This window comes from Schistocerca serialis, chromosome 1, assembly GCF_023864345.2.
Source record: "Schistocerca serialis cubense isolate TAMUIC-IGC-003099 chromosome 1, iqSchSeri2.2, whole genome shotgun sequence".
NCBI lineage: Eukaryota > Metazoa > Arthropoda > Insecta > Orthoptera > Acrididae > Schistocerca > Schistocerca serialis.
Genome location: NC_064638.1, coordinates 1,254,903,961 through 1,254,931,734, shown reverse-complemented (window position 1 = coordinate 1,254,931,734; position 27,774 = coordinate 1,254,903,961). Strand labels below are relative to the sequence as shown.

At 39.7% G+C, this 27,774-nt stretch overlaps 1 protein-coding gene across 1 annotated transcript in view; it reads right to left on the bottom strand.

Annotated features, from left to right (window-relative positions):
• The window catches only part of LOC126456748 (Down syndrome cell adhesion molecule-like protein Dscam2), a 660,038-nt gene that overhangs the window by 100,772 nt on the left and 531,492 nt on the right, over positions 1 to 27,774 (bottom strand). Inside the window, exons 25-27 of the mRNA XM_050092498.1 lie at positions 4,275 to 4,425; positions 3,565 to 3,741; positions 2,905 to 3,093 (exon numbers count right to left, since the gene is read on the bottom strand). Of these exons, the coding sequence (XP_049948455.1) occupies positions 2,905 to 3,093; positions 3,565 to 3,741; positions 4,275 to 4,425 (517 nt within the window). The remainder of the gene's footprint in view (positions 1 to 2,904; positions 3,094 to 3,564; positions 3,742 to 4,274; positions 4,426 to 27,774) is intronic.

Genomic DNA, 27,774 nt, shown 5'->3' with positions numbered 1-27,774 from the left:
GTCAGAATGCACAATGGACATGAATGAATGCAGGGATCAGAAAGGATGCTAAGTATGTATCACCTGTCACAGCTGTATCTAGATGTATCAGGGGTCCCATATCACTCCAACTGCACACACCCCCACACCATTCAAAGCCTCCACCAGCTTGAACAGTCCCCTGATGACATGCATGGTCCATGGATTCATGAGGCTGTCTCCATAAATGTACACATTCATCCACTCAATACAATTGGAAATGAAACTCATCTGACCAGGCAACATGTTTCCAGTCATCAACAGTCCAATGTCATTGTTGACAGGCTCGTGTGAGACATAAAGCTGTGTGTTGTGCAGTCATTAAGGATACATGAGTGGGCCTTCAGCTCCGAAAGCCCATATCGATGATGTTTCCTCGAATGGTTCGCACGCTCACACCTGTTGATGGCCCAGCATTGAAATCTGCAGAAATTTGTGGAAGGGTTGCACTTCTGTAACATTGAACAATTCTGTGCAGTCATTGTTCCCATTCTTGCAGGATCTTTTTATGGCCGCAGTGATGTAGGAGATTTGATGTTTTACCAGATTCCTGATACTCACTACACTCGTGAAATGGTCATACGGGAAAATCCCCACTTCATCGCTGCCTCAGAGATACTGTGTCCCATCACTCTTGCGCCAACTATAACACCACATTCAGACTCACTTAAATCTTGATAACGTGCCATTGTAGCAGGAGTAATAAATCTAACAACTGCGCCAGACAGTTGTTGTCTTATATAGCAACTGCCAACTGCAGTGCCATGTTCTGCCTGTTTACATATCTCTGTATTTGAATACACATGTCTATACCAGTTTATTTGGTGCTTGTATTCCTTCTTGATTTTACTTTGTCATTAGATTTGTCAATGCACTCATCATTGTATACCCTTTTAGCTTGTCTTATCACTCTTTGTAGGATATATATGTTGTTTTTATAGTATTTGAGTAGTTGCAAGTTTCATTAGTTTTGTTTATGTAACTTAGGGAGTATGCAGGAGGTTTATATAGCTAATGTAACCACATTCTTGTAACCCTCACTTTTCTTTTTCTTTTTATGAAGTGCCTCTTCAGTGGGATGATGATGATTGTTATTGTTATTATTATTAATATTACTACTACTACTACTACTATTGTTAACAGTATAGTGTACATGGTCATTTTACATTCTTATATAAATGGTTAATTACACATTAAAAATGATGGGCCATTGTGTCAAGAAATTTTAGTTGACATCATTGATTGCCTATATCTTTGCCCACTTTTCTTTATTTAGGAGGCAATTTAGTTTGTTTGAGTTACTCTGGGTGTAATACCTTCATAAAGTTTTAGGTGGGATGGGGTCTGATGTAACTTTGTTTACACTGACATTTAGCATGAAAGTCTGAAGATCACTGAATCCTGCATTCCATACAGTGATCGATACTGGTACATTTCCTTTTCTTGCATGTACAACCGTCTGATACCCATGTGATTACTTTATACTCAGAACATCTCTCTGCTGTTTTTTGGTGGTGATGATAAGGAGATAACACATTTTTAACAAATAGGACATCAGAAGTGATTAAATATTTTAGCAACAAGAGCCTAAAAGTTAGTACCATAAGATCTTGTAAAATCCAAAGTGATAGGAAGAATGATACATACATGATACTTCTAGTTAGATGAAAGCAGTAACTGCACAATCATAACAAAATTTCTAATGCATATATAGGATCTGTAGTTTTAGGAAACTTCTTTGACAATGTTTATTGGGAAACACTCTACGTATTTCTGAAATAATCAGGGGTAAAAATCAAGGAACTTAAGGCTATTTATGATTTGTACAGAAAACCAGAATGCAGCTATTAGGATTGAAGGACATGAAAGGAACCAGTAATTTACAAAATAAGTCAGACACATTTGTAGCCCTATCTTCACAATGTTTTCAGTCTGTACATTGAGCAATCAATAAAGGAAACTAAGGAGAAGTTTGGAAAGCGAATTAAAATTAAGGTTGAAGAAATTAAAATTCTAAGGTTTTTTAATCACATTCTCATTCTCTCAGAGGCAGCAGAAAACGTGGAAGACAAGTTGAATTCAGAGGATAGGACTTGGAAAAAGGTTACACGATGAACATCAACATAAGTAAAAAGTAGCCAACATTGAGGGAATTTAATTAGAAAATGAGCCACTAAAAGTAGCACATATGTTTTGCTATCTGGGCAGCATAATAAGGGCTGATGGCCAAAGTAAAGAAGGTGCAAAATGCGCACTTGTAATAACAAGAAATGTGTTTATGTAAAAGAGGAATTAGTTAGCATCAAACTTCAGTTTAGGTTTTAGTCTTTTCTAAAGTACTTATATGGAGTACAACTTCCTATGGAAGTGGAACATGGGTGATAAACAGTACAGACAATAGGAGAAGAGAAGCTTTTGAAATGTGGTGTCACAGAAGAATCTTGAAGATTAGTTGGGTAGACAGAGTTACTTTTAACTAATGAAAAAACATTTGTTGAATTGGGAAGGGAAGTGCTTTCTGGCACAAACTGGCTCAAAGCAGGGTTTAGTAAACAGTACATATCCGGAGGAATCAAGGAATACATAATTTGGTAATGAGGGATAGTGTGTAGATTAAAATTGTAGAGGGAGATCAAGGCTTAACTATAATAAGCAGGTTCAGATGGATGTAGGCCACAGCAATTACACAGAAATGAACAGACTTATATAACACTGACTGGCATGGACAGCTGCATCAAACCCATCTCTCGACTGAAGGGCACAACAAGTGCTCTCTCCCTCTCAGAAAGAGAGAGAGAGAGAGAGTTAGTTAGTTTGTTTGTTGCACTCAGAAAATTCATGCATTATGATTGTCCCACAATGCATTGTGAAATAAGTTGCACATACCTTGAAGAGTAGTGCCTCCATCTTTTGGTATCATCCACTTCATTTCAAAACTATTATGATCTGAGTCAACAACTTCAAGTATTGGAGATTCAGGAGGTAGCAGCACAATAATCTGATACATAATTTGATCCTCACCAAACAAGTTCTTTGCTACACATGAGTAGTTTCCGTCATTTCTCTTTTCCAGCTCTGGACAGACAAAAGGAGTCTTATATTATCACAAATTAGATATTTTATACAAGTGTTGTTCCTGGTAACAATGATCTATCCTAGAATATTAAAAAATACTAGTAAATGCAATTACAAACTGTTATTTTCATATGTGTATCAAGCTGAACAAATTTTTGCACTGTGCTGAAAACAGCTTTTTATGTCATACGTGGAAAAAAAAAACACACATTAAATGTAGTGATGTTTGTAGTATAATGTTACTGTGGAGATTAATAAAATTTTATGCACATTCATTGTCTTTATTTGTAATTTCACATTTTAATCAGAGCAGAGCCCACACAAAAATTAGAAAACTATAAGCAAAGCAGAATACTTACTCGCAATTTTGAGTGAGTCCTGTAATATAGTAAATCCTGGACTAGATTTCATGGTTTTCTTCTTATAAAGCCAACAAAAATTAGAAAACTATAAGCAAAGCAGAATACTTACTCGCAATTTTGAGTGAGTCCTGTAATATAGTAAATCCTGGACTAGATTTCATGGTTTTCTTCTTATAAAGCCAACGGATGCTTGGAGTAGGATTTCCAACAGCAATGCAGTGCAGAACAGCATTCATCTTCAGTGGAATATATAACACCTGGGAAAAGGACGCAATACGGGCTGGAGCTGTAAGAGAAGGAAACATCAGCAATGTGTGGTGACGAAGGCTTCAAGGTATGGCAATAAACCTTTTACTTAAGCTTCTTATTCCTTCCTCTTTAGTAAAATTTCTGTGGTTTCTAGTTGTATCTAAATGGCCAGAAGAACACCTGTAGTGGAGATAAGTTACTTTACGCTAAACCCAAATGTATGTTTGTTTATAAGTATCATTTGTTGTGAACAACTTTAATTTTCAATGTTTCATGTCTTCACTACTTGGTATCAACATCCTATAACATTTTCCAAATTTAGTATCAAGAAATGCTAACAAAATTGGTACTGTTTTAGTCAGTTGGATTTTCCTTGAGCTGAATTATATAATAAATGAAAAGAATTTTTTTAATGCCCATTGAAATTTGAAAAATATAGCTCAAAATTTCTTCTGTTTTATATTGAGGAGTAAATGGTCTACTGATCTGTTGCTTTATGTTTCCAATTTGTTACTCATGCACTAGGGGGACTGGAAAAATTTAGAAAGTGAACAATAGTCATTATTTTACCTCTAGAATTTGGAGCCTGAGTAACTGGCTTTGGACTTTCTCCCTCTCCTACAGAAGTAGAGGCAGTCACCCAGAATTCGAACTGCTCCAGCTCCCTCAACCCCCGAACTTCATGGACAAATGTAGTAGCTCCCACTTGAAATTTCATAGGCTGTACAGAATTGACAATGCATCAGTATTATTAAAATGGTTCTCAATAACTACATACATACAATGTTTTTAACTCTGGTTAAGGCATAAGGTAAAAAAATGAGGAGACTGCACAGAATTGGCAAAGAAATGAATTTGCAGAAAACATTGACAAGAAGGGACAGGATGATAAGATGTGTGCTAAGATATATAGGAATAACTTCCATGGTACTTGATGGACCTATAGAGGTTAAAAGCTGCACGGACAAGACAAAGAGTGAAATATATCCAACAAATATTGAGGACACTGGGTGCATTGGGTACTCGGAAAAGTTGTGCTACTCTGATGTGAAGAGGTTGGTGCAGGAAGGGAATTTGTGACTGGCCACATGTAATTTGCAGAAATAGTGTTGGGAGGGGGGGAGTCATTTGCAAAACACTAGCTTTTTGAATTTTCAAAAAGTTTCTTTGTCAGGAAGAGAAAAAGGACAGGAGTGAATGAAAATGGAAAATAAGTGGCAATTGTTACATGTGGAAAGAAAAATATTTGCTCCAAACACTGAATCAAACAGCTAAATAAAATTAAGTCACAGTGAAAGAAAATATCTTATATATTTCTGACAGTAAAACTGTGTCATTTTACCAACAATACAAAGTATAACAACTACACAGGATTTAATTGTATCAAAAGTGAAATTCACTTAGGAAAAACAGTAAAATTATAAAGAGGCAAAATATCACTTACAAAAAGAGTGAAGGGAAAAGACTGTCTACACACCTCTGCATGAGCCATAACTTCTCATATCTTAACTTCATGATCTTGAGCAGGAGTACAATCATTTTCTAGTCAGCTTCAAATGCTGGCCTCAATAATAACTTCACCTTCCCTCCAGGCATTCCCATTTGAGTCCCTGAAGCATCTCCTTAACACTTGCATATTGTTCAGACCTATTGGTAAAAAATATAGCAGCCCACCTCCAAATTACTTCGATATTTTCCTTTATTCCAGACTGGTATGGATGCCAAACACTCAAGCAGTACTCAAGAATAGGTCACATGAGCATCGTATATGTGGTCTCCTTTACAGATAGAAAGAACTTTCACAAAATTCTCCCAATAAACTGAAGCCGATCATTCACCTTCCCTATTACAATCTTCATATGTCATTCCATTTCATTCAGTGTGCAATGTTATGCCCAGATATTTAATTGACTTGACTGTGTCAGGCAGGACAGTACTAATGCTGCATCCAAACATTATGGGTTTGTTTTTCCTACTCATCTCCATTTGCTTACATTTTTCTACATTTGAAGCTCGCACTCATTCATCACTCCAAGTAGAAATGTTGTCTAAGTCATCTTGTATCCTCCTACAGTCACTCAACTTTGACACCTTTGGTACACCACATCATCATGAGCAAACAAGTGCATCTTGCTGCCCACCCTGTCTGCCAGACTATTTATTTATACAGGGTGTTTCAAAAGTGATGGTCAATATTCAGGGATATGACAAGAATGATCATTCGAAACAATAAAGTCAAGTAAACATGGGTTATAAAATGCATACTTTAAGAGCTATGAGCTACTCTTGATCTTCAATACTGTGAAACAAATCTCTTCTAATGCAAGCTATTTCTCTCCATATTTTGGGAAGTGGTAGTATGGAACAAAGCAAGAAAACATGTCCAATAACATGTGCTCTAAAATGCATACCTTAAAAGTTATGAGCACTTGTTATTAGAAGAATTGTGTTCCAGAGTAGTGAAGATGAACAAGTGCTCATAGTTCTTAAGGTATGCATTTTAGAGCATATGTTAATGGCACTTTTTTCCTGTTTTGGTCCATACTACTACTTCCAAAAATATGGAAAGCAAAAAGCTTGCCGTAGAAGGTATTTGCTACAGTACTGAAGATTAAGAATTGTTCATTAGCTCTTAAGGTATACATTTTAGAGCCCATGTTTACTTGATTTTTTTCTTTCAAATGATCATTCCTGTCTTATGCCTGAATATTGACCATCACTCCTGAAACACCCTCTACAGTAAATAATAGCAGTCACACATTTCTGGGGCACTCCTGACGATATCCTTGTCTCTGATGAACACTTGCTCTTGAGGACAATGTGCTGGGTTCTATTACTTCAGTAATATTCGAGCCACTGACATATCTGAAAACCTGTTCCATTTGCTTGTATCTTTGTTAATAGTCTGCAATGGGGCACGGTGTCAAACGCTTTCTGGAAATCTAGAAATATGGAATCTGTTTGTTGCCTTCATCCATAGTACGCAGTATGTCACATGAGAAAAGGGCAATCTGAGTTTCAAACAAGCAATGCTTTCTAAAAACTTGTCTTAAGAAGATTTATTATTTTCAAACTGAGAACACATTCAAAGATTCTGCAGCAAATTGACTTTAGGGATATTGGTCTGTAATTTTGTGGGTCCATTCTTTTGCCCTTATACAGGAGCCACTTGCATTTCTTTCCAATCATTTGGAACTTTGCACTGGGTGACAGATTTGTGATAAATGCAAACCAGGTAAGGGCCAACACTTTAGAGTACTCTTTGTAAAATTGATTTGGGATTCAATCTGGAGCTGGCAACTTATTTGTTTTCAACTCTTTCAGTTGTTTCTCTACACTAGGGATGCTTATTACAATGTCATCCATATGGGAGTTTGCTCAGTGGTCAAATGACAGTAAGTTTGTACATTTCTCCTCTGTGAACGATTTCTTAAACGTGAAATTTAGAACTTCGGGTTTCATTTGGCTATCTCCTATTGCTACACAATGTGATCAATTCACTGGATGGAAACCTTAGACCCACTTAGTGATTTTACATAGGAGCAGAATTTTCTTAGGTTCTCTGTCACATCTTTATCTATGGTGTGACAGTGGTAGTTGTATGCTTCATGCAAAAATCTTCTCACAGATGCACCAATCTCTACTTTCCTTTGCCTGTCATCATTTGCACATTCTCTTTTGAACCAAGAGCACAACAGCATTTGCTTCCTCAGAATTTTCTAAATTTCATTGTTAAAGCATGGCAAATCTTTTCTGTCCTTAATGCACTTATTAGGGACATAGTTCTCCAGACCACAATTTATAATCTACTTAAACTTTGTCCATAATTCTTCTACATTCATCTTAATGAAACTAAGTCAAGTCAATTCACTGTCTAAGGGAGATGTCAACAACTGCTTATATATTATTTCTAGCAAAAATACTCTCCTAGCCTTCTTGACTGACTTATTAATTTTCAAATCCATAGTTGCTATAATGACATCATGGTCACTAATCCCTGTCTCTATACTGATGCTGTCGATAATGTCTGGCCTGTTTATAACTACTGGGTCTAAGATATTTCCATTGCTGCTCAAGACAGTATTCAGAAAACGTGTTCAAAAGTACTTCATATGACTGTCTATTTGTGCCCCCTGCAATGAATCCATAGACATCTCTGTCTATACTTGGTAGGTGAAAGTTGCCTCCAACTTGTATTGCATGAACAGTGCATTTAGATGCTACATTTGAATGACTTTACATCTGTCACACAGAATCAGGTGGTCAGTAAAAACATTCAGCTATCAATTTGGTTTCACCTAGACTTGTTATATGCAACCAGATAACTTCACTGTCACACTCAATTTCTACCTCAATAGAGACAATATTTTTGTCAACTCCAATGAACACTCCCCCCCCCCCCCCACCCCCTATGGCATCTAATATGTCTTTCTGATATATGTTCCATGACTTACTAAATATCTCAATTTTCCACTTTGGGTTTCAGCCAGCTCTCAGTCCCAGGAGTAATTGAGTATGAGAACTTTCCTGGATGGCAATAAATTTGGCAACTTTGTTACATATATTTCAGCAATATATAATTGAGTATGAGAACTTTCCTGGACAGCAATAAATTTGGCAACTTTATTACATATATTTCGGCAATTTACTTATAAAATTTTGACAGTCTAAGTGTTTTCATTCTGAACATGGTCTATCTTCCCTTTCTGCCTCCTGACTGGCAATTATTTGTCAGAGTGCTTCATACTACCGCCTAGCCTGAAAAACCCTCATGTGTACTCCACAAGTACTCTGCTACCTGAGTAGCAGCTTAATATATGTACTGCACCCCTGACTTATCAAGGAGAATCCTACAAATGCCAACCCATAATGTAGGTCTAGAAATCTGCAGCCAAGAGTGTCACAGAGTCAATTAAGCCTTTGGTTGAGATCCTCCACTTGACTCCAAACCAAAAGACCCTGATCAACTCTCTGAACAATGCTGCAAATTGCTGTGTGTGTGAAGCCAGCAGCGTCCACCTTTGCCAGTCACCTGTGTGAACTGAGGAGGGCCTCAGAAACCATGCAACTAGTGTTGTTGGTGCTGATGTGAGCCACAATTAACAATACAACTATCCCGTCATCTCCAATAGCTACAGACAAGGCCACCTCCACATCTCAGATGAGCCCCCCAAACTTTCCTTTTGGCCCTCCACCCCGAGTGATGCAAATGTGTTACCACCCGGAACATGGGTCCCCTCCCCCACTCCACACCCCCCCCCCCCTCCATCTCTTTTTCATGTTTTAATTGCACTTAATTTGTTTTTCATTTCTCTCCCTCTATTCATATTCAGTTCTCACTCTGCTCCTGCACTGAAGCTGGCAAGGTGTTTAACAATATGCCATCTTTGCTCTTTGATTTTTTCCTCTCAATAGATAGATCTCTCTCTTCTTGGGATCTGCCACTCCTTTATTACTGCCCTCACATTTATGTCTTTCCTCCCAGAGAAATGGACTAGTAGTTCTGAAGACTACTATTTTTTTGTTTTAATGGGTTTATGGGCACTACTGGAATTATTGCTTCCTGAAAGTAAGTAGTCCCTTTGTAATTTTATACAAGGTATGTATATATTTTAAAATGTATTGCATCTCATTTTTTTAATTTTTTGAAAATTGTTTATCTGAATAAAAACGGGGAACAGAAAAAGACTATATTCACAGGAGAATGAAACTTACACTAAATCATGGATCAGGAGAGAAAGAAGGCAAGGGGTAAGTCACAGTTCAAAGCTTTAAAAATTAATGGGAAATGTATGTGGGCAAGATGGAAGGGGGAAAGGAGCTAAAAAAAAAAAAAAAAAAAAAAAAAAAAAAAAAAAAAAAAAAAAAAAAAAAAAACCACGGTGGAAATAACAAGAAGGCACAAAGGAAAATTAACAATATTTAGGAGTACAGATTTAATCAAGTAAAACTAAAAAGAAATAGAAGACAAACAAAGGAACATGAAAATAGATGGAATCCTGATGCAGAATGTATATAGAAAGGTAGGAGAAATATCAAGATATTACATTTGACACCACATTGGGCGACCTATGTGCTGGATGGGGATGAAATGATGATGAAGACAACACAACACCCAGTCTCTGAATGGAGAAAATCTCCGACCCAGCAGGGAATCAAACCCGGGCCCTTAGAATTGACGTTCTGTCATGCTGACCACTCAGCTATCGGGGCGGACTGTTTGTGAATTAGTTTGTTTTGTGTTTCCTGGATCACTTGTACGATACATCAAAGTGATATGTATCAGGTATTTTAAATGTTACTAAATATTTAAATAATACTGCATACCAACCACTTGCAGATGAATATACATTATAGAAAAAAATAGTCAAATAGCAGAAATAAGTGTGGGGACTTCACACTCACAGAGTATCGATAGTGCACAACTATCTCATCATGACTGGTTTCTTTGAGTTGATTTTATCTTCACTGGTTAACTTAGTGTTAGTTGGTTATTTATACCTTTCTTATGAGAATGTTTTCGGCATATGTGCTTGATGAATTATGGAATGAAGTACTATAAATTGGCTCTTCTACATACAGGTGTTATTTGGATACCTGTTCATTGGGATTTTCTACATGGGTAACCAATGACATGCATGCAGAATTTTGTATCAACCTCTGAAATATACAACAGAGTACATCACAGTTACAAGGGCTCATTGCAGTGAAGACCTGTTACTTGGACCTCTCTGCCATCCCAGTGGTATCCTATTTGGCCCTCAACATGTAGTGAATTGAACAGACAATGTATGTAGAGAAATCAGAAAGTTCCTACCTTTCACCTCCTGCATGTGATAATGACCACATGAAGCAACAGTAGCACAGCCTATTCCTCTCAGTGACTTTACAAATGATACAGATCTGGTTATCCATGTACAGAACAGCATTTATGTGGATGATTCTGTTTTTCCTACAATTTCGCAGTATCACAATATCTCACATCAATTCCTTTGTCCTTCCATGCTGAGAACACTGCAGTCAAATCCATTTCTTCCACCATGTGAGCCCAGCTGGCTGGGTTACAGGAGAAAATTTCCAGGTGTTATTCCACACTGTGCACAACCAAGAAGGGTTTCATATGCCAAAAGGGCTTGGATTCCAAAACTTAACACCATAAATTTTCCAAGAAGTTTCTGCAAAATGACATTATCTACCTAATCCACCTCCATTTCAACTGTACAATCCATGTACATTGTTTGTTGTTGCAGAAACTATACACACAAGTCATGATGCTGTAGATGACACTTCAAAGTTTTCCTCTTTAATAAGTACACTGCTGGCCACCGTAAATGCAACACCAAGAAAGACAAGAGGTAGCACAACAAAATTTATTTTGTAGATAACATGTTGACCAAGTATCAAATGATTACGTTTACAGACGTCTGTGACATGTGGTTCTTGCCAGAATCAGTAGCCAGAGTAGCCGCCATCGTTGGAGATCACCACTGCCATACGTCTCGGCATTGAGTCAAAGAGACTTTGGATGTGTTCCTGGGGTACAGCAGTCCAAGCAGCTTCCACACGTTGCCAAAGATCATCTGGTGTGGCAGCTGGGGATGTAATCTGGGTCACTCATTGAGCAACCATGGACCACATGTTTTCTATCGGCGAAAGATCCGGAGAGCGAGCCGGCCAGGAAAGCAATTCAATCTGGTTATTGACGAAGAACCTTTGGACAATGCGTGCCACGTGTGGTCACGCATTATCCTGTTGAAATATGGCTGTGGCCGAGCCCTGAAGGTAAGGAAGGACAACTGGCTCCAGCACCTCGGATATGTGGCGCCGGCTATTTAAAGTACCTGCAATGCGTACTAGAGGCGTGTGAGAGTAATATCCAATACCGCCCCATACCATAATACCCAGTGCAAGACCAGTGTGGCGGTGCATAATGCAGCTGTCCAGCATTCTCTCTCCACGGTGTCTCCACACTCGAATCCGACCATCGTGGTGCTGCAGACAGAAGCGTGCCTCGTCAGTAAAGACAACGTCATTCCATTCTGCCGTCCACATCCGTCTATCATCACACCATTGGCGGCGGAGACGTCTGTGGTTCTGTGTCAGTGGTAGACGAAGCAATGGACGTCTTGCGGACAGACCACTCTGCTGTAAACGGCGTCGAATGGTACGCGCAGACACTGGATGATGCGTTACAGACGCAATGTGCTGTGCTATGGTTCGGGATGTCACTGAGCAATCCGTCACCGCCATGCGCACAATTTGCCTATCAGCACGTGCAATGGTGCATCGAGGTGAATGAGATTGACCACGTCGGTCCGTCGTACCCTCCTGCATCCAACGGTCACATTAAAGTTGTTTGGTTTCGTCCAACATGACTAGCGATTTCTCTGTATGATAATCCACAATCTCGGTAAGCCACTATCCTTCCTCTGTCAGACTCGGATACTTGATCAAACAATGTTTGCTGTTGTCTATGAGGCATAACTGATCGTCTTGTGAAACAACCACAAGGTAAACACACGTGCCGAACGTACACTCGTCGAAATCGCCAAGCCTTAAATGGCGCTATGAGGTGGCGCCACAGGCGCACGTGATGTGCGTCTGCGCTGAAATTCTAATCAGTTGGATATCTCATCGCTGCAAACCCATGGTGTAAATTTCACTTGATTCGGATGCTTCCTTCAGGGTGTTGCATTTACGGTGGCCAGCAGTGTAGTATTAGTGACAATATGTTCCTTATTAGTGATGTGATTTAGTCACCTTTTGGCACTGGCAAATCTGACACAGGAAAGTTAGTTTCCTCCAACAGTTGTATCAAAACACCTGAGCAACTGGTACAGGCACAAAGAAACTGGACAGCAGAACACCTTTCCAGTTTTGGAGACATTTACGTGAATTAACAGATCCGGTACTCATGTCGGATGACACACCCAGGATATATGGTCAAGTAAACTGCCTCTATGAATACAGTCTTCAATGATATTTCATGAATGCGATATGTGAGAAGGCAGACTGCATGTGGCTGATAGAATTTTTGCTCTCCAACAAAAACGGCATTACTACCATGGAAGTAGCAAGACCATATACAGTGGCAATGATTTGCGGAAGAGTGCCGAGCAAGTATGGAGGGAAATTACAGTGACACCACATGTAAGCAACAGACAGCTGTACCCAAGGAGAATTCCAATCAACAACTGTTCTTGACAGGAAACTCATAGCGAACAAGGACAGGACACAAATGTTCAGCACCTTGGTATCACCCAAACTCCAGGTGTGATCTCCAGTAGGCAATATATGTTGGGGCACATTTCAAGAGGTCCTGCATTCCAAATGAGTGAGCCAAACTAGTTTAGCTCAACCATCTTGGGACAACTACAGGTTATACATCCTAAACAAGAAGAGAAACCAATATTTCCTCATAGACACAGGCACGGAAGTGAGCACCATTTTGAAACTAAAAACTCAAAAGTTTCACAGTTTGTCCTGCAGCTGCAGCTGCAATCTGTGAATGACACACCCATCAAACTATATGTCCTGACTGTTTGTACATTGGATCTTGGTCTATGTGAACCTATCACAATGAAATTCACAGTAACTGAGGGCAATGAGCCATTAATGGGTGTGAATTTTTTGTGTCAGTTTCACCTTTTCCTGACTTGGCAGATGGCAAACTTTATCACACTAGTAGTGGAAAGTCAGTGCCAGGTATATTAGCAGACCACACATATTCACACATGAGCACAGCAATTTCCAGCACTATGACAGGTAGAAATTTAATGTATACTTACAGTTACTTGAAGTTGAAACTGGGTAATATGAACTAAAAGTGTGAAGGCGTGAAAGTGGAACATGCAAAATTATATGAAGAAAAATAAGTTTTACAATCAACATTGACCAACAAAAGAAGAGAGTGGGACAATACTAACAGTACCTGGTTCATCTGAAGGAAATCATAACATGTTGTGAAGAAGAATAACCAGTTCTGACTCCATACATATAGGCAATTTTAAAGGGTGTGGAAAATCTGCACTGTAATGAAAAACTTCAGTAGTTCCTCCAAGGATGACAAATGGTTTATTTATCTGGATGAGATGCTGACTAGAACCTTACTGAGGTTAAATGTAATCAACACAGAGGGCAAGGAGAATGTGAACCAAGCAAACAAGGATGCAATTCAATGTGTTCAAGTATATATCAATCAGCTGGAGTCATCAGTTGCCACCAGAGGCCTGGATAAACTCTGAAGTTTATTATGGCATCCTTCACATGAGTTTCAAGAGAAACCTTTCAGGTCAGTATCACCAATGTCAGTGCAGAACTCTAATGCCCCAGCATTACCAGTGCTCTGTTCTCCACTGCCCCTCCTTGAGCAAAGATGAGCATAAAAGACCACATAGTTCATAAAATCAGTACTAAGCCAGGAACCCCTGTTTTTCACATGGTTTGCCGACTAGCTCCAGACAAATTAGGACCACTAAGGCAGTCATTGACAGTGCAATAGCACTCAGGGATTGTGCAACTTTGGGATAGTGTTTGGGCTTCCCCCATTCATCTGGTACCAGAAAAGATAGTTCCAACAGGTTATATACAGGTATTACTAGGCTTTGAATTCTCATACAATCCCTGATAGATACCCAGTACCCAACATTCAGAATTTTGCCCATGCATTAGCCGGTGCCTCAGTTTTCAGTGTTCTCGATGTCAGAAGGCATACTTACAAATTCATATGGTTCCTGAAGAAATGGCTAAAACAGCCATTATTATGCCATTCGAACAGTATGAATTTCTTTTCATGCCATTTGGGTTGAAGAATGCTGCCCAGACATGGCAATGTTTCATTGACAGGTTTATCCATAAGTTTCTTTTCTGCTCTCACTGCTTGGATGACCTCATATTCTCATCTTCTTCTGAAGAGTATGATTATTACCACAGGTAAATCTTCAAGGCTTTGGAGCAATTTGGGAGAGTCACCAATGAAGAAAAGTGTCACAGACACAGACAAGAGATAACCTTTCTAGGTCACTTGGTAATATGTGCAGGTATTACACCAACACAAGAACACATGGACCTCATCAGGCATATGCCCCAACTTACAATTTTCCATGAACTGTGTTATTTTCTAGGCATGAAAAATGTCTATTGTCACCATAGTCCAGAGGCAGCTGCAATCCAAGTACCATTAACTAATGGTTTAGCTATGAAGAATGCTTATAGCAAGCAAGCACTGCAATGGACCAATCAGATGCAACAAGCATTCCATAAAACAAAGAATTGCCTACACCAAACCATTATCTTGGCCCACCCCCTACCATTGGTGACCTTGTGTATTACAATGGGTGCCAGCGAAACTGCCATTGTGCTGTTTCTCATCAGATTATAGCTGGTCAGCAACAATTACTCTAGTTCTTCTTGCAGAAACTCACAGTCCCGCAACAGATATGGCCCATCTATGACAGGGAGTTATTGGCACTCTATGAAGCAATGAAACACTTTTGCAAGGACATGGAAGGACTACCCCTTGCAATTTTCACAGATCATTGACCTTTGGTGCATTTAATCATCAACCCAACAAGAGACTGTACCCTCCATTGCTTCCACTACCATGACTTTGTTGGAAAATTCACAAAAGATGAATGACACATCAAGGGAACCAGCAATTTAATGGTTAACTTTCTCTCTCATGTCAATATAATGACCATCAGTACAGACTGTGATGAACTGGCTGAGGCAAGGCTGCAGGGTCCACAGATCACAGCACTTTTGCAACACAACACCACCAAAAGGACATTGGAATAGATAACAATCTCCAGTATGGGTAAGCAGTTATGGTGCGAAACCACTCAACACCGTTTATACCCAGTAAATTCACAAAGTAATTTTTGACATTCTGCACAACATCTTGCACCCCAGAGTCTGACTGGCCAGCAAGCCAGACACACAACATTTTGTGAAAGCACACTGCAGTATATTGGTACATCAGCTGCCAGAGTAACAAGATCAATTATTATGAGTTCCCCAAATATGGTAGATATACAATACCAAAAAGGACATTTCCACACGTACATGCCAACCTCATGGGACGCCTAAGTCCAGTGGCTATTATTATATACTTTTAGCAACAGACTGAGTGACTCACTGGGTAGAGACAGTGCCTTTGTTAGTTATGACAGAAGAAAGTACAGCTGAAACACTTCTAAATCATGAATAGCATGGTTTGGTTGTGTCATGTCCATTATCACAGACCAAGGTTTCCAATTTGAATCACAACTGTTTTCTGAACTGTGCAAATGATATAGTGTTCAATGCTTTAGGACAATGACTTACCATCCCCAGAGCAATGGTCTCACAGAGTAATGTGCTCCCAAAATAGCGTGAACTGCCTGAAGTATTTTATGAGCATAACATAATGTCACAGGAGTTGACGTGTATGACATAACCTGCTACTAAAAAGTCATCCATAAAATACTTGAAAATGGCCTAAGGCCAAAATTGTACAATCATGCAGGAAATAAAAGAGTACGACAGCTGAAGGATTCAAGAAATAATTCAAAAAATTCATCGCAGCTGTGGACCCTATCACATTGAAAATTATAGTCTCACGGAGTGGAGGCACTGCACCCTTAAAGCAGCACTCCAAGTGCCAGAATGACTAGTGGATGGAAGCAGTGCTTTGGGTGTTTTTAGCAGTTTGATCAGCCCACAAGGAAAACTTAAAAATCATCCTTAGAGAAATTTTATATGCTGAAAGTCTCACTCTGCCAGGAGAATTTATGGCCCCTGTTCCGCAGTCCAACAACATGGAGGTACAAGGTTTGGTCAGGCAGGTGAAACAATACATTACTCTTTGAGCTGTGGTGCTCATTACTGGCACACCAGTCTCTTGGATGTCCATTATCGATCCTTTGATGTTTCTTATCTTTGCTTGCCTTGTTGTTTTCCGCATTCATGGGGCAAGTGGCAGTTGATGTTTCCTCGGGCTACCTGCTGAGACGCCGCAAGGTATGAGGTGGAAGCAACCACGTACATGTGGAGTTGGTTGTATGCGATCTGCCAGTTCAGCATGGAGGATATGTGTTGGCTGCCTGCCTATCTGTTCTCCTGAATTTGCTCGCCGTGCCTTGCGACCACCTAGCTTGGGTTGCTGCCTGGTGTATCCTACACGAGCCATACCGGATGCCCAGCAGAAGCCAGCAGAAGTTAAGCAGTCTTGTGTTTCTTTAAAGAAAAGGAGCAAATGTATAAGACCTTTTGTAACCAATTTTGGTGGCCTCTTAAGTGTGGCCTTTGCATTTACACTGCCTTTGGGGAGAGCAAATTCTTTTAAATTTAAATAGTTGGGTTTCCCTGTCCTTTATAATCTTTTGGGGGTTTTATTTGAATTTTCTCTTTGGGGTTCCTTCCTTGTGCTTGGTTAAATGTTTACTTGTATAGCAGGAAGTGCCTCCTGGTTAAAACTCGGAGAAGGTGTTTGATGTTACTGCTGCTTTCGGCATTTGTCTTTTCAATTAAGTGTTGTCATCCCTTTGAGCGACCTGGTGCCACTCCTCATTAATTAATGCTGGTTTATGTGTACTTAATTTTGACTTGGCCATTTGAATTAATATTTTGGAGTGCAGTATAGCACTAAGGCAACCTCATTGTATACCACCTTGTGCCCCGGTCTAGTACCTTAATTTTCAGTGGCACGAGTTAGCTCCACTACCGGTTTTACTGATGTGCTCCCTTCAAAATCTTGTCTTGTATAAGTTTTCCCCATGTGTGTTTGGGAACACAGAGATGAGCTTTAGTGTGACTTCAGTGCTAGTCAGTTAATGGAATCTTCATTTTGGCTTGGCTTCCAGTGAAGAGTTTGAGTGGAGCGTAGTGTGTTTGATTTGTTATTCATTTAATTACTGTAAGTTTGATTATTTAATGGGGAGCAAGACATTTAAAGATTGTTGGTATTAACGCCCCTAGTTGCGGGGTGTTGCTAATTCGTTCCAAATGGCCTACTATTTATTCAATGGCAAGGCTGTTGATTAACTGGTTACTGTGAACACAAATTCACGCTATTTATTTGTTACCGAAATTGTTGAAGTGTCTGTGTCATGATTCGATCACTAGCTACGCGTTTGAGCTAAATTGATATAAACCTTACATTGCCTCCTTAAAATTTCTTGCAAGCAGAAACCCTTCAGACAACTAAGTTTTGTCACTGCTTATGTTAACCTTTACTGGGAGCAATATTTCATGTAGTTAAATTTTGTCTTAAAATGTGTATTTCTCTGATGTAATAAAAGAGTGATAAAAGAAAAAAGCAAAGAGGCCTGGTCCTTCCCATTGTGTCCGGTTTGTAACGCATATCACTCTTGTCTGTACACTGCCTCCACAACATCAGGCTGAACAATGCTTGTTCATTGATAAGACACTGGCAGATTGTGAACACTTGATACTTGGTTATGACGTAATCTCTGCGGCACAGCAATCTCCTTACAGTGGACTGCACAGGGTCCTTATGCACAAGAGCAGACATTCAAAATACTACTAAATGAAAAACCATTCACAGTTCCAGTACAATGCCTGTAACCAGCCTGGGTTCTACAAAACCTGGAAGGTATTAACAAGCATGTCACTCCACCAGAGATTTAGGATTTGCAAGTGAGAGTGGACATTGCTGAGTTTCAACATCAGTCTCCACCCATGGAGACAGTCAGTGTTGCACTGCCATTTACATAACAGGAAGATACAAACCATGCCCAGAACTTCCCCTGTGGGCAGATACTTAGGTCCCCACATTACCTTAGTCAGTACCTGTGGGATTAGGGTTACCATCACAGGACCAAAAACGTGAGAAATGGTCCAGCTATTATGCATGTGTGAAACCACTTTTCAAGATGGGTGTAAAAAATCATGTAACAAATGACTGCCCAGTCTATACAATGGTAGTAAATTAAATTGGTCTAACCATAACCTAGACCTGGCAAAAAGACATCATTCTGCAGCTTTCGGCTAACACATAATCACACCATCTACACACAAGGATGCTGTCAGAGCCACTTAATTTGTATATTTCTGTGCAGTTTTGCCTTAAGATATCATCTTTTAGGGTAATCAGTCCCTTGTTTAAGAAAAAATCATAGCATAGAAGAAAGTTATACATGTTACATGTGATGTGCATCCGGGACACCAAGGAACCAGTTCTGGAAACTACAGGCTTTTACAGTGACTCATTAATAAAAAACACTCTCATTTTGAAACTAATAGTGCATATTGTGGCCACAATATGAGATCAAAACAGGACTTAAATAGCAATCGGACAAACTTTCCTCTTGTGTAGAAAGGCTTAAAAGTTTACAATGCTCTGCCCAGAGACAAGAAAAGTTTTGCTCTTGAAACATTGAAATTCTACAGCAGTTTGAAAGAATTTAGCACAACTGAGCATGTATGTGTGTAGTTATTTTATAAATGAGATGTCCCATTTAGTTCAAGCATGAATATAAATTATTTATTGTTATAAAAGATATATTGATTTTCAAATATTAAGATAGTAGCAATATGACTGTCAATGTCTCCCAGTGTATGCATAAATATTAATTCTCACATCTTGTTGTATTAAACTGGTGTGCAAAACTGGTGGATGAAAGTAACTTTCACATGATGTGCCACTGCCAAGCAGCATAGCTCAATGAAACTTGAACCATACATAGAAAGAACTGCTGCTATATAATACAGAAGATAACTGAAATGTATGTAATGAGATGAATGACAATAATTACATTGAAGTCAATGCAATTCATGGTGGGGCCATGAAAATTACAGAAGGCGGGATATGGTTCTTGAAAGGGTGTATGATCATCATAGATGGCAGTGCTGGCCAGAAGGTTGGTAAGGAGTTCTTGTGGCAGTGAATTCCATTCTTGCACCAGCACATTTGACAAATGGCTGGATGGTCAGTGTGAATCAAAGCATATGCTGTAGCACATGTGACATACAGAGGCGAGCGAGTGGGCTGGGACTTACCCCAATTCACTGATAGTAGCGCCATGTCACCTTAATGTGTTTTGCGCATAGCACACAAGTATTACACCACAATTAAGTATGAAATTAAAAATCAAAATTTACGTTTAAAACTTTGTTAAAATATATTTTTGTATAATAATGTTTCAAATATCAATTCGTTATGTACCTAGACTTAATGGTTTCCATAAAAATGCCATTTTAAGAGAAAAGTAAGTGGCACAACAAGGTTACAAACTAAGAATTCAGTCAGAATGTGCATATAGAGCTTATAAATAAGGGGTGCAAGTACCAAAACCATAGAACAAAAAATTAACACCAGAATCCATGTTTCTAGGAAAAATCAAAGGCGCTAAATATTGGAATTAGAAATGTAAAAATTTGGTTTATGCTTCAAGTCACCCTAAAAATCGTAACTGAGAGACTACATTAAGCTACATCTTATACACTCATGCTCATAAATTAAGGATAATGCTGATACATGGTGAAACAATGCTCTGGTGGGCGGTTTGCAGGTTTAAATCACCTAAGGGCATGACCATGCAGTGCATTTGACCTGAGGTTGTCGCACGGTGGGGCTGGCAGCAGTCCACATACACAGAAGTGTGTTAGTGCATGTCAGAGTACGGTGCAGTGAGTAAGTGTGCAGACATTTTCAGATGTGCTAATGGTGACTGTGTGTTGAAAATGGCTCAAAGAACACATATTGATGACGTTATGAGGTGTAGAATACTAGGGTGACTGGAGGCTGATCAAACACACCAGGTAGTAACATGGGCCCTCTGTGTGCCACAAAGTGTAATCTCAAGATTATGGCAACGATTCCAGCAGACAGGAAACATGGCCAGGTACTACAGTATGGGATGTCCACAGTGTACACCACAAGGAGACCGATATCTCATCATCAGTGCCCACAGACGGCCACGGAGTACTGCAGGTAGCCTTGCTCGGGACCTTACCGCAGCCATTAGAACAGTTGTCTCCAGACACACAGTCTAAAGATGATGAACAGACATGGTTTATTCACCTGGAGACCTGCATGGTGCATTCCACTGACCCCTGGTCATAGGAGAGCACGTAAAGCCTGGTGTCAAGAACACAGTACATGGTCATTGGAACAGTAGTCCCAGGTTATGTTCATGGACGAGTTCAGGTATAGTCTGAACAGTGATTATAGCTGGGTTTTCATCTTGTGTGAACCAGGAACCAGATACCAACCCCTTAATGTCCTTGAAAGGGACCTGTATGGAGGTTATGGTTTGATGGTATGGGGTGTGATTATGATTGGTGCATGTACACACCTGCATGTCTTTGACAGAGGAACTGTAACAAGTCAGGTGTATCAGGACATCATTTTGCATAAGTATGTCCACTTTTCAGGGGTGCAGTGGGTCCCACCTTCTTCATGATGGATGATAACGCACTGCCCCACCAAGCCGCCATCGTAGAGGAGTACCTTGAAACAGAAGATATCAGGCGAATGGAGTGGCATGCCTATTCTCCAGATCTAAACCCCATCGAGCACATCTGGGATGCTCTCGGTCGACGTATTGCTGTACATCTTCAAACCCCTAGGACACTTCAGGAGCTCCGACAGGTACTGGTGCAAGAATGGGAGGCTATACCCCAGCAGCTGCTCGACCACCTGATCCAGAGTATGCCAACCCATTGATTGTGTGCCCTGTGTACGAGTGCATGGTGATCATATCCCATATTGATGTCAGGGTACATGCACAGGAAACAGTGGCGTTAAGTAAAAACCAATTTTGTAACTAAAATATACCCATTTGTAGTAGACTAAGTACCTGTAATTTTAAGAATGGAGAATTGTGGTTATGATAGATGATATAACCTACCAACTACGAAAGTGTAGAGTTGTAGTATTAATAACAGCCGATATAAGTTCTAGTAAAGGTATGGTTCAGAAGTAATGATCTACCATTAGTTCTAGTATAAAAATTCTAAAAGGCAAAGTTTTTATTGAAGCGAGTGGAAACTTTTTCTGTGCTTTCAAACAACTTATCTGAATACATGTAAAAATCAAGAAGTTTCTGTATTAACTTATAACTATGTTTTTAAATATTATGTGCCCCAGAAAGTGGTCAATAGGAGGCTGCTGAAGTATGCCGAAAGCTGTAGACAACAGATGTTCCCTCGGCCATCTGATCCAGCACCTATATAAATACAGCCCAAGAGACAGTAGGAAGGTTCACTTCGCACTCAGCCACTGTAAGATCCACATCTGTTAAACGTCGGATAGCGCTCTGCCTCAGATGACGTCAGCGCCGGACTATGTCAAAGTGCATATTTTGTGGTAAAAATGAATAGGGAACTACTGAGGACTGTACACCATCCTAGATCACTTAGAATTCACCTAGAAGTAACTGTTAGTATGCTGTCCATGAGAATTATAAATCCACATGGCAAGTGGTGACTTATTTCCACTTTTGTAGTGAGCATTAATTTTGAACATTTATTGCAAACTTTCATTTCAGTATTATTAGTCAGGACGAAAGACAGTCTAGTAGGAATGTACCGTAGAGGTCGCCTCTGAACTGCTAAATGTGCTGTTAGAACAGAAAGATTAGCTTTCAGTGGAACATAGTGAATTTCCGAGTGTTGTACGTGAGAAATTTTTATCAATATATTTGTTAAATAGAACTTTATACTTTCATTTAAAAATCATAGTCCTGATCCCACTAAGTAGAAGGAGAATAGAAACGTTTCTTTCAGTGGGCTGGACCAGAATGTGGCCAAGCAGACTGGAAACTAAGGTCAGTATGTTTCTCTTCGCTTTCTCGCTGACTGCATAATTAGTTGCCAGGCTCGCATGAGAAAGACAGTGTAATACGACAACTTAAACAATAATAATTTAACCCACCACCCTACAAGTGGTGCATGTGGATATGGTGCAATACATCTCCCCAGTGCTTCACACAATGATTGTGGGATTTAAATAAGGGGAATGGGCAGACCAATCTATCCACCAAATATCCTCTCATTCCAAGCACTCCTCCACTTGCACTGTTTGATGTGATAATGCAGTGTCATCCATAAAATTGAAGTCAGGTCCAAATGCAACCCTGAAAAGATACACAAGCAGAAAGAGCACAGTATCACAACAAAATTGTGCTGTGCTCAAAGATTTGGAGGTCAGTATGCCCATGCAACATTACACCTTCTCACAACATTACACCTAAACCATCAAAACAATCATGTTCGACAATGCTTGATGTACTCTCATATGAGAAGAGGTGGGAACATATAACATACCCAGAAACATTTCAAATGTGATCATTTTTGTGGCCTAGGTGTCATGGTGTGTGAAGACATAATGTTATAGGAGCATACTGACCTTCAAATCTTTGAATGTGGTACACTCAGTGGACAACATTATCGTGACTCTGTACTCCTACTTCACGTACGTCTTTTCAGGGTTGCATTTGGCCCCCTGACTTCATTTTTAGGGATGATACTGCATGACTACATCAAACACTGCAGATGGAGCAGCTCTTGGAATGAGAGGATATTTGGGATATGGGCTGGCCTGTTCATTCCCTCAGACCTAAATCCCAACGAACATGTATGGGATACATTGAGGAGATATACTGCAGCATGTCCACATGCATCAGTGACCATTCGGTGCTAGTGGAGGAATGGAATGCACTACCACAAGAACTCCTTAAAACCTGGTGGCCAGCATGGAGATTTCACACCCTATTAAGAACCAAGTTCTTTCTATGTTTGGTACAAGTTTCATCAAGCTATGTTACTTGGCAGTCACACTTCATGTGAAAGCTACTTATGTTCTTATGTTTTGCACACCAGTGTTTGTACCCTATTTATTTTCATGTATTATGATTTAAAATTGGTTAATATGAATATTATCATGAATCTATCATATTCTGCTCTACTATACCCATGACAGTAAATTCATAATTGTAAATGTTGTAAAAATGCTGACTTGGTCTGTATCCTGGTAACTCTAATCCTATTGGAATCAGTGGAACTCACACTGAAGTAAATAAATAAATATCACATGAGTTACAGGTTTCAGATTTGTCCGTTTCCACCTCTGACACTTTGATTGCTCTCACTGACTTCTCATGTTCTCAGATCTTACCTGCGAATCTACTTCTACAAAATTCATAGTATATGTACATTTTGTTTACCTTTATGTGGTTCAAATTTCTTTCTGAGCTATTAGCAAATTTATAGGTTTTGATAGTGTGTATATCTTGAGTGATTGAAATATTTTGTCATGGTGGAAGTCTTTACATTGTAAGCAGCATTTTTTGTTGATTTGTTTCTCGAAGAGAACTTATGAATATGATTTTTATGTTCAGACTGACAAAAAATTGTTTATGGAATCTTACTAATAAAAATACTAGTTAGTTAGTCTGTAAAATCTGTCCAAAGGCATTTTATTTTAGTCTTCAGCAGCCTTGACAGTTATATTCCATTGCTATTTCTGATTATCAGGTCCCTGACATTTCCATTGACCAAAGGTTCTGTAAACAATTCCCTCTCCTACGCATATCAATCACTTTTTTGTATTTGTGCTTCTTAATTTTTAGCTTGTATCTTTTTGTAACAATTGCCTGCAGCCTACCATTAGTGCTGTAGTGACTCCCACTATATATATTCCACAGTACAGTGATGTAGACTGTAAGACAGTTTGGAAATTTGTGTTACGTTCCTATGGAACCAAACTGCTGAGGTCATCGGTCCCTAGGCTTACATACTACTTAATCTAACTTAAGCTAACTTATGGTAAGGACAATACAGACATACCCAATACCCAAGCCCGAGGAGGACTCAAAAACCCGATGGGAGGGGGGGGGGGGGGGGGAAGCAATGCGAACCATGGCAAGGTGCCCTAGACCGTGTGGCTGTAAGAGAGTTCCATGGTTCTGTGCAGCACTGTGTTTATTCCTTGTTTTAGTTTATATAGTTTTTCCTTCTTTTGTCTCATCGACACTGAATGTCATGCAAACTGAATAGTTTTGTGTAATTAATTTATATGTGGAAATAAATCTTTTGAAGAGCTCACCAAATATAATTGGTGGTCTCAACTCAATTGAACATAACAGTACTTCCGTGTTGGCTTCAATGTTCCACACCACGTCAAAACTACAACTGTTCCTCCTGCACCAGCCATGTCAATTTCTTATTTACTACAAAGATGACTTCCTTGATAGTGCCTGCTGAGTCAGCCTCAAGTAATGGAGTTATCATCAGGTTTACAATTAAGCCACTACCTTTTTGGCAACATAACCTCTTTCTTTGGTTTGTACAATTAGAGAGACAATTCATCTTGGCACAGATTACAGCAGATGAAATGAAATATAGTTCCGTGGTACCTGCGTTAATGGAAGATATTGTTGCAGAAGTCCAAGACATTCTTGCTATGCCTCCAGAAACTAAATGATTTGCTGACATAAAGAATGCATTGAATATGTGACTGCCCCAGTCTGAATCTAAATGTCTGGAAAAGCTTTTATGGAAAGAGGAATTACGTGACAGTTCTCCATCGCAGCTGCTTCATCACCTGTGTATTCTGGCAAGTAATACTGCCAGTGATGATTTTTTCTGCAATATATGGCTGTCCTGACTACTTATGGATGCACAGATGATTTCAAAAGTATGTCCCAGAGACTTGAACACACCAGGATAAACAGCTGCAGAAATGTATCAGATGACAAATGTCATGATAATGGCTACTACACAAGGTAACACAACTTCAGCAATGTCATCACTACAGTCTAAACTAATTGAGCTTACAATGCAAGCAACTGTGCTACAAAAACTCATGAAAGGCAACACACATGTTGATGATCAAGGAGTCAAAGTCATTCGCCAGCAACACACATTTGTTTGTACCATAGAAAATTTGGTGAAGATGCATGGGAGTGTATACTACTTTGTAAAGCAAATCATGATGCCAATACAGTAGCAGCTACAACCATGTCCACTGGCAACACACGATGTTTGTTTATTACAGACCGCAAGACAAAAGTGCAATACCTGAGAGACATCGGAGTGGAAATATCAGTGTATCCCACAATGTAACCATGATGTGCTTGCCTTTATGCTGCAAATGATGCGAATATTATGACCTCCAGACATGTCATTTTACTGATCATTTTTGGACTGCATCATACATTGGTTTACTGTGGCTGACACCCCATACTGGGAGCAGACTTCCTGATGTTCTACAATCTGGTACCAGACCTATGTCAACAGCAATTAAGTGACACAACAACAAAAATGGCTGCAGTAGGTAAGGTGAACTATACTGCTCCTATGACAGTCAGGTGATTTCTGGGGACATCAAACATACGACTATTAAAAAATTTCCAGGACATCATGAGACAATCAGTTATGTTAGCACCTGTCAAACACTCAACAGTTCATCATATCCTCACTACCCCAGGCCTGTCAACTTATGCACATCCTTGATGTTTAGCACTGGATAATTTACAAATTATCAAACAAGAGTTCCATAGCCTGTTAGCTCAAGGTATTTGCCACTCTTCAAGTAGCAGCTGGCAAGCCCCTCATCTTTTGGTACCCAGAAAGAGGAATGGTTGGTGCCCCTGTGGCGATTACTGGCAATTAAATGTGAGAACTACTCCAGACAGATATCCCATGCCTCATATATGGGATTTCTCTGCTGGGATACAAGGCAAAACGATTTTTTATGCAGCATAGACTTTTCAGCAAGTCATGGATGAGATAATGTGTGATCTAGAATTTTGATATATATATATTTTCAATGATGATGTAGTTTTGGCATTGTGGAAGCAGCTGTGGACTGTCTTGCTGTAATAACTTTCTACCACTGGTTTGTGTGACATCATGCATCAATAATAGCACCATTGAATGAACTTTTGAAGGATGCACATAGGCCAAATACAGCCATTTGTTCTGCAGAAATTTTGAGCCCAGGCAATCGCTTCAGCACACAATGTAGCATATCCCGGAGACTGAGGAACCACGAAGCATGTCAAACAATGTTCCATCTGGTCCAGCATGAAAGTCAACTATAAACTGAATATCCGACAATGTGTGACCTGTCAAAACAACAAAATCACACAACATGTCAAGGCACCACTGGTTACATTTACAATATCTAACCGACAATTTTATGATCTCCACGTGGATATTGTAGGCCCACTATCAACATCCAAAGGCTGCATTTACTGCCTTACAATCATAGAGAGATACCTGAGATGACCAGAAGCAGTACCAGTGGCAGACATCATTGCGGGGACTGTGACAAAAACGTTTTTCAGAGGACAGATTGTGTAATTTGGCATACAATTAAGAATAATGTCCATTTGATACATACTTCTTTAAGGCCTTTGCCAAATTTTTAGGTGTCAAATGAATACGGACCATCACTTATCATCCCACAGCAAACAGTGTTGTGGAATGCCTGCACTGACAATTGAAATCTAACTTTCTATGTCACGCAACGGACAAGTGGACAGAAACTAGGATTGTTAACAGCTTTCAAGAATGGCTTCAAAGCCACAAGGGGCAGAATTGGTGTACAACCAATCATTATGTCTGCCTATAGAGTTCATTCACAATTTGGGAGATGAAAACATCACACCGTCAGACTTTACTACGAAGTTGTGATCCCACATATGTCAGTTTAGATTGACACCCAACATGTGCACATAGACCTGGTGGGGCCACTCCCAGATTCAAACGGATACAAGTACATCTTGTCAGCCATAGACAGGACAACTCGATGGGTGGAGGCCACACCTCTGACAGATTTATTGGCTGGTAGCAACACCCAAGTTTCATCACACTATGGATTGTTTGCTTTGGCTGCCCAGAGCCCCTGACACTGACCATGACTGGCAGTTCGAGTCGGCCCTGTTCTCTGAACTCCGCCACCTCTGCAGTTGCCACTGGTTCCACATGATGGCATACCATACTCAATCCAATCAACTTGTGGAACAATGGCACCACGCCCTCAAGATAGCACTCGTATGCTATAACCAGGAGAGGATGGAGGCCCTCCCATGGGTGCTGCTGGGCATTTGAGCTGCCTTCA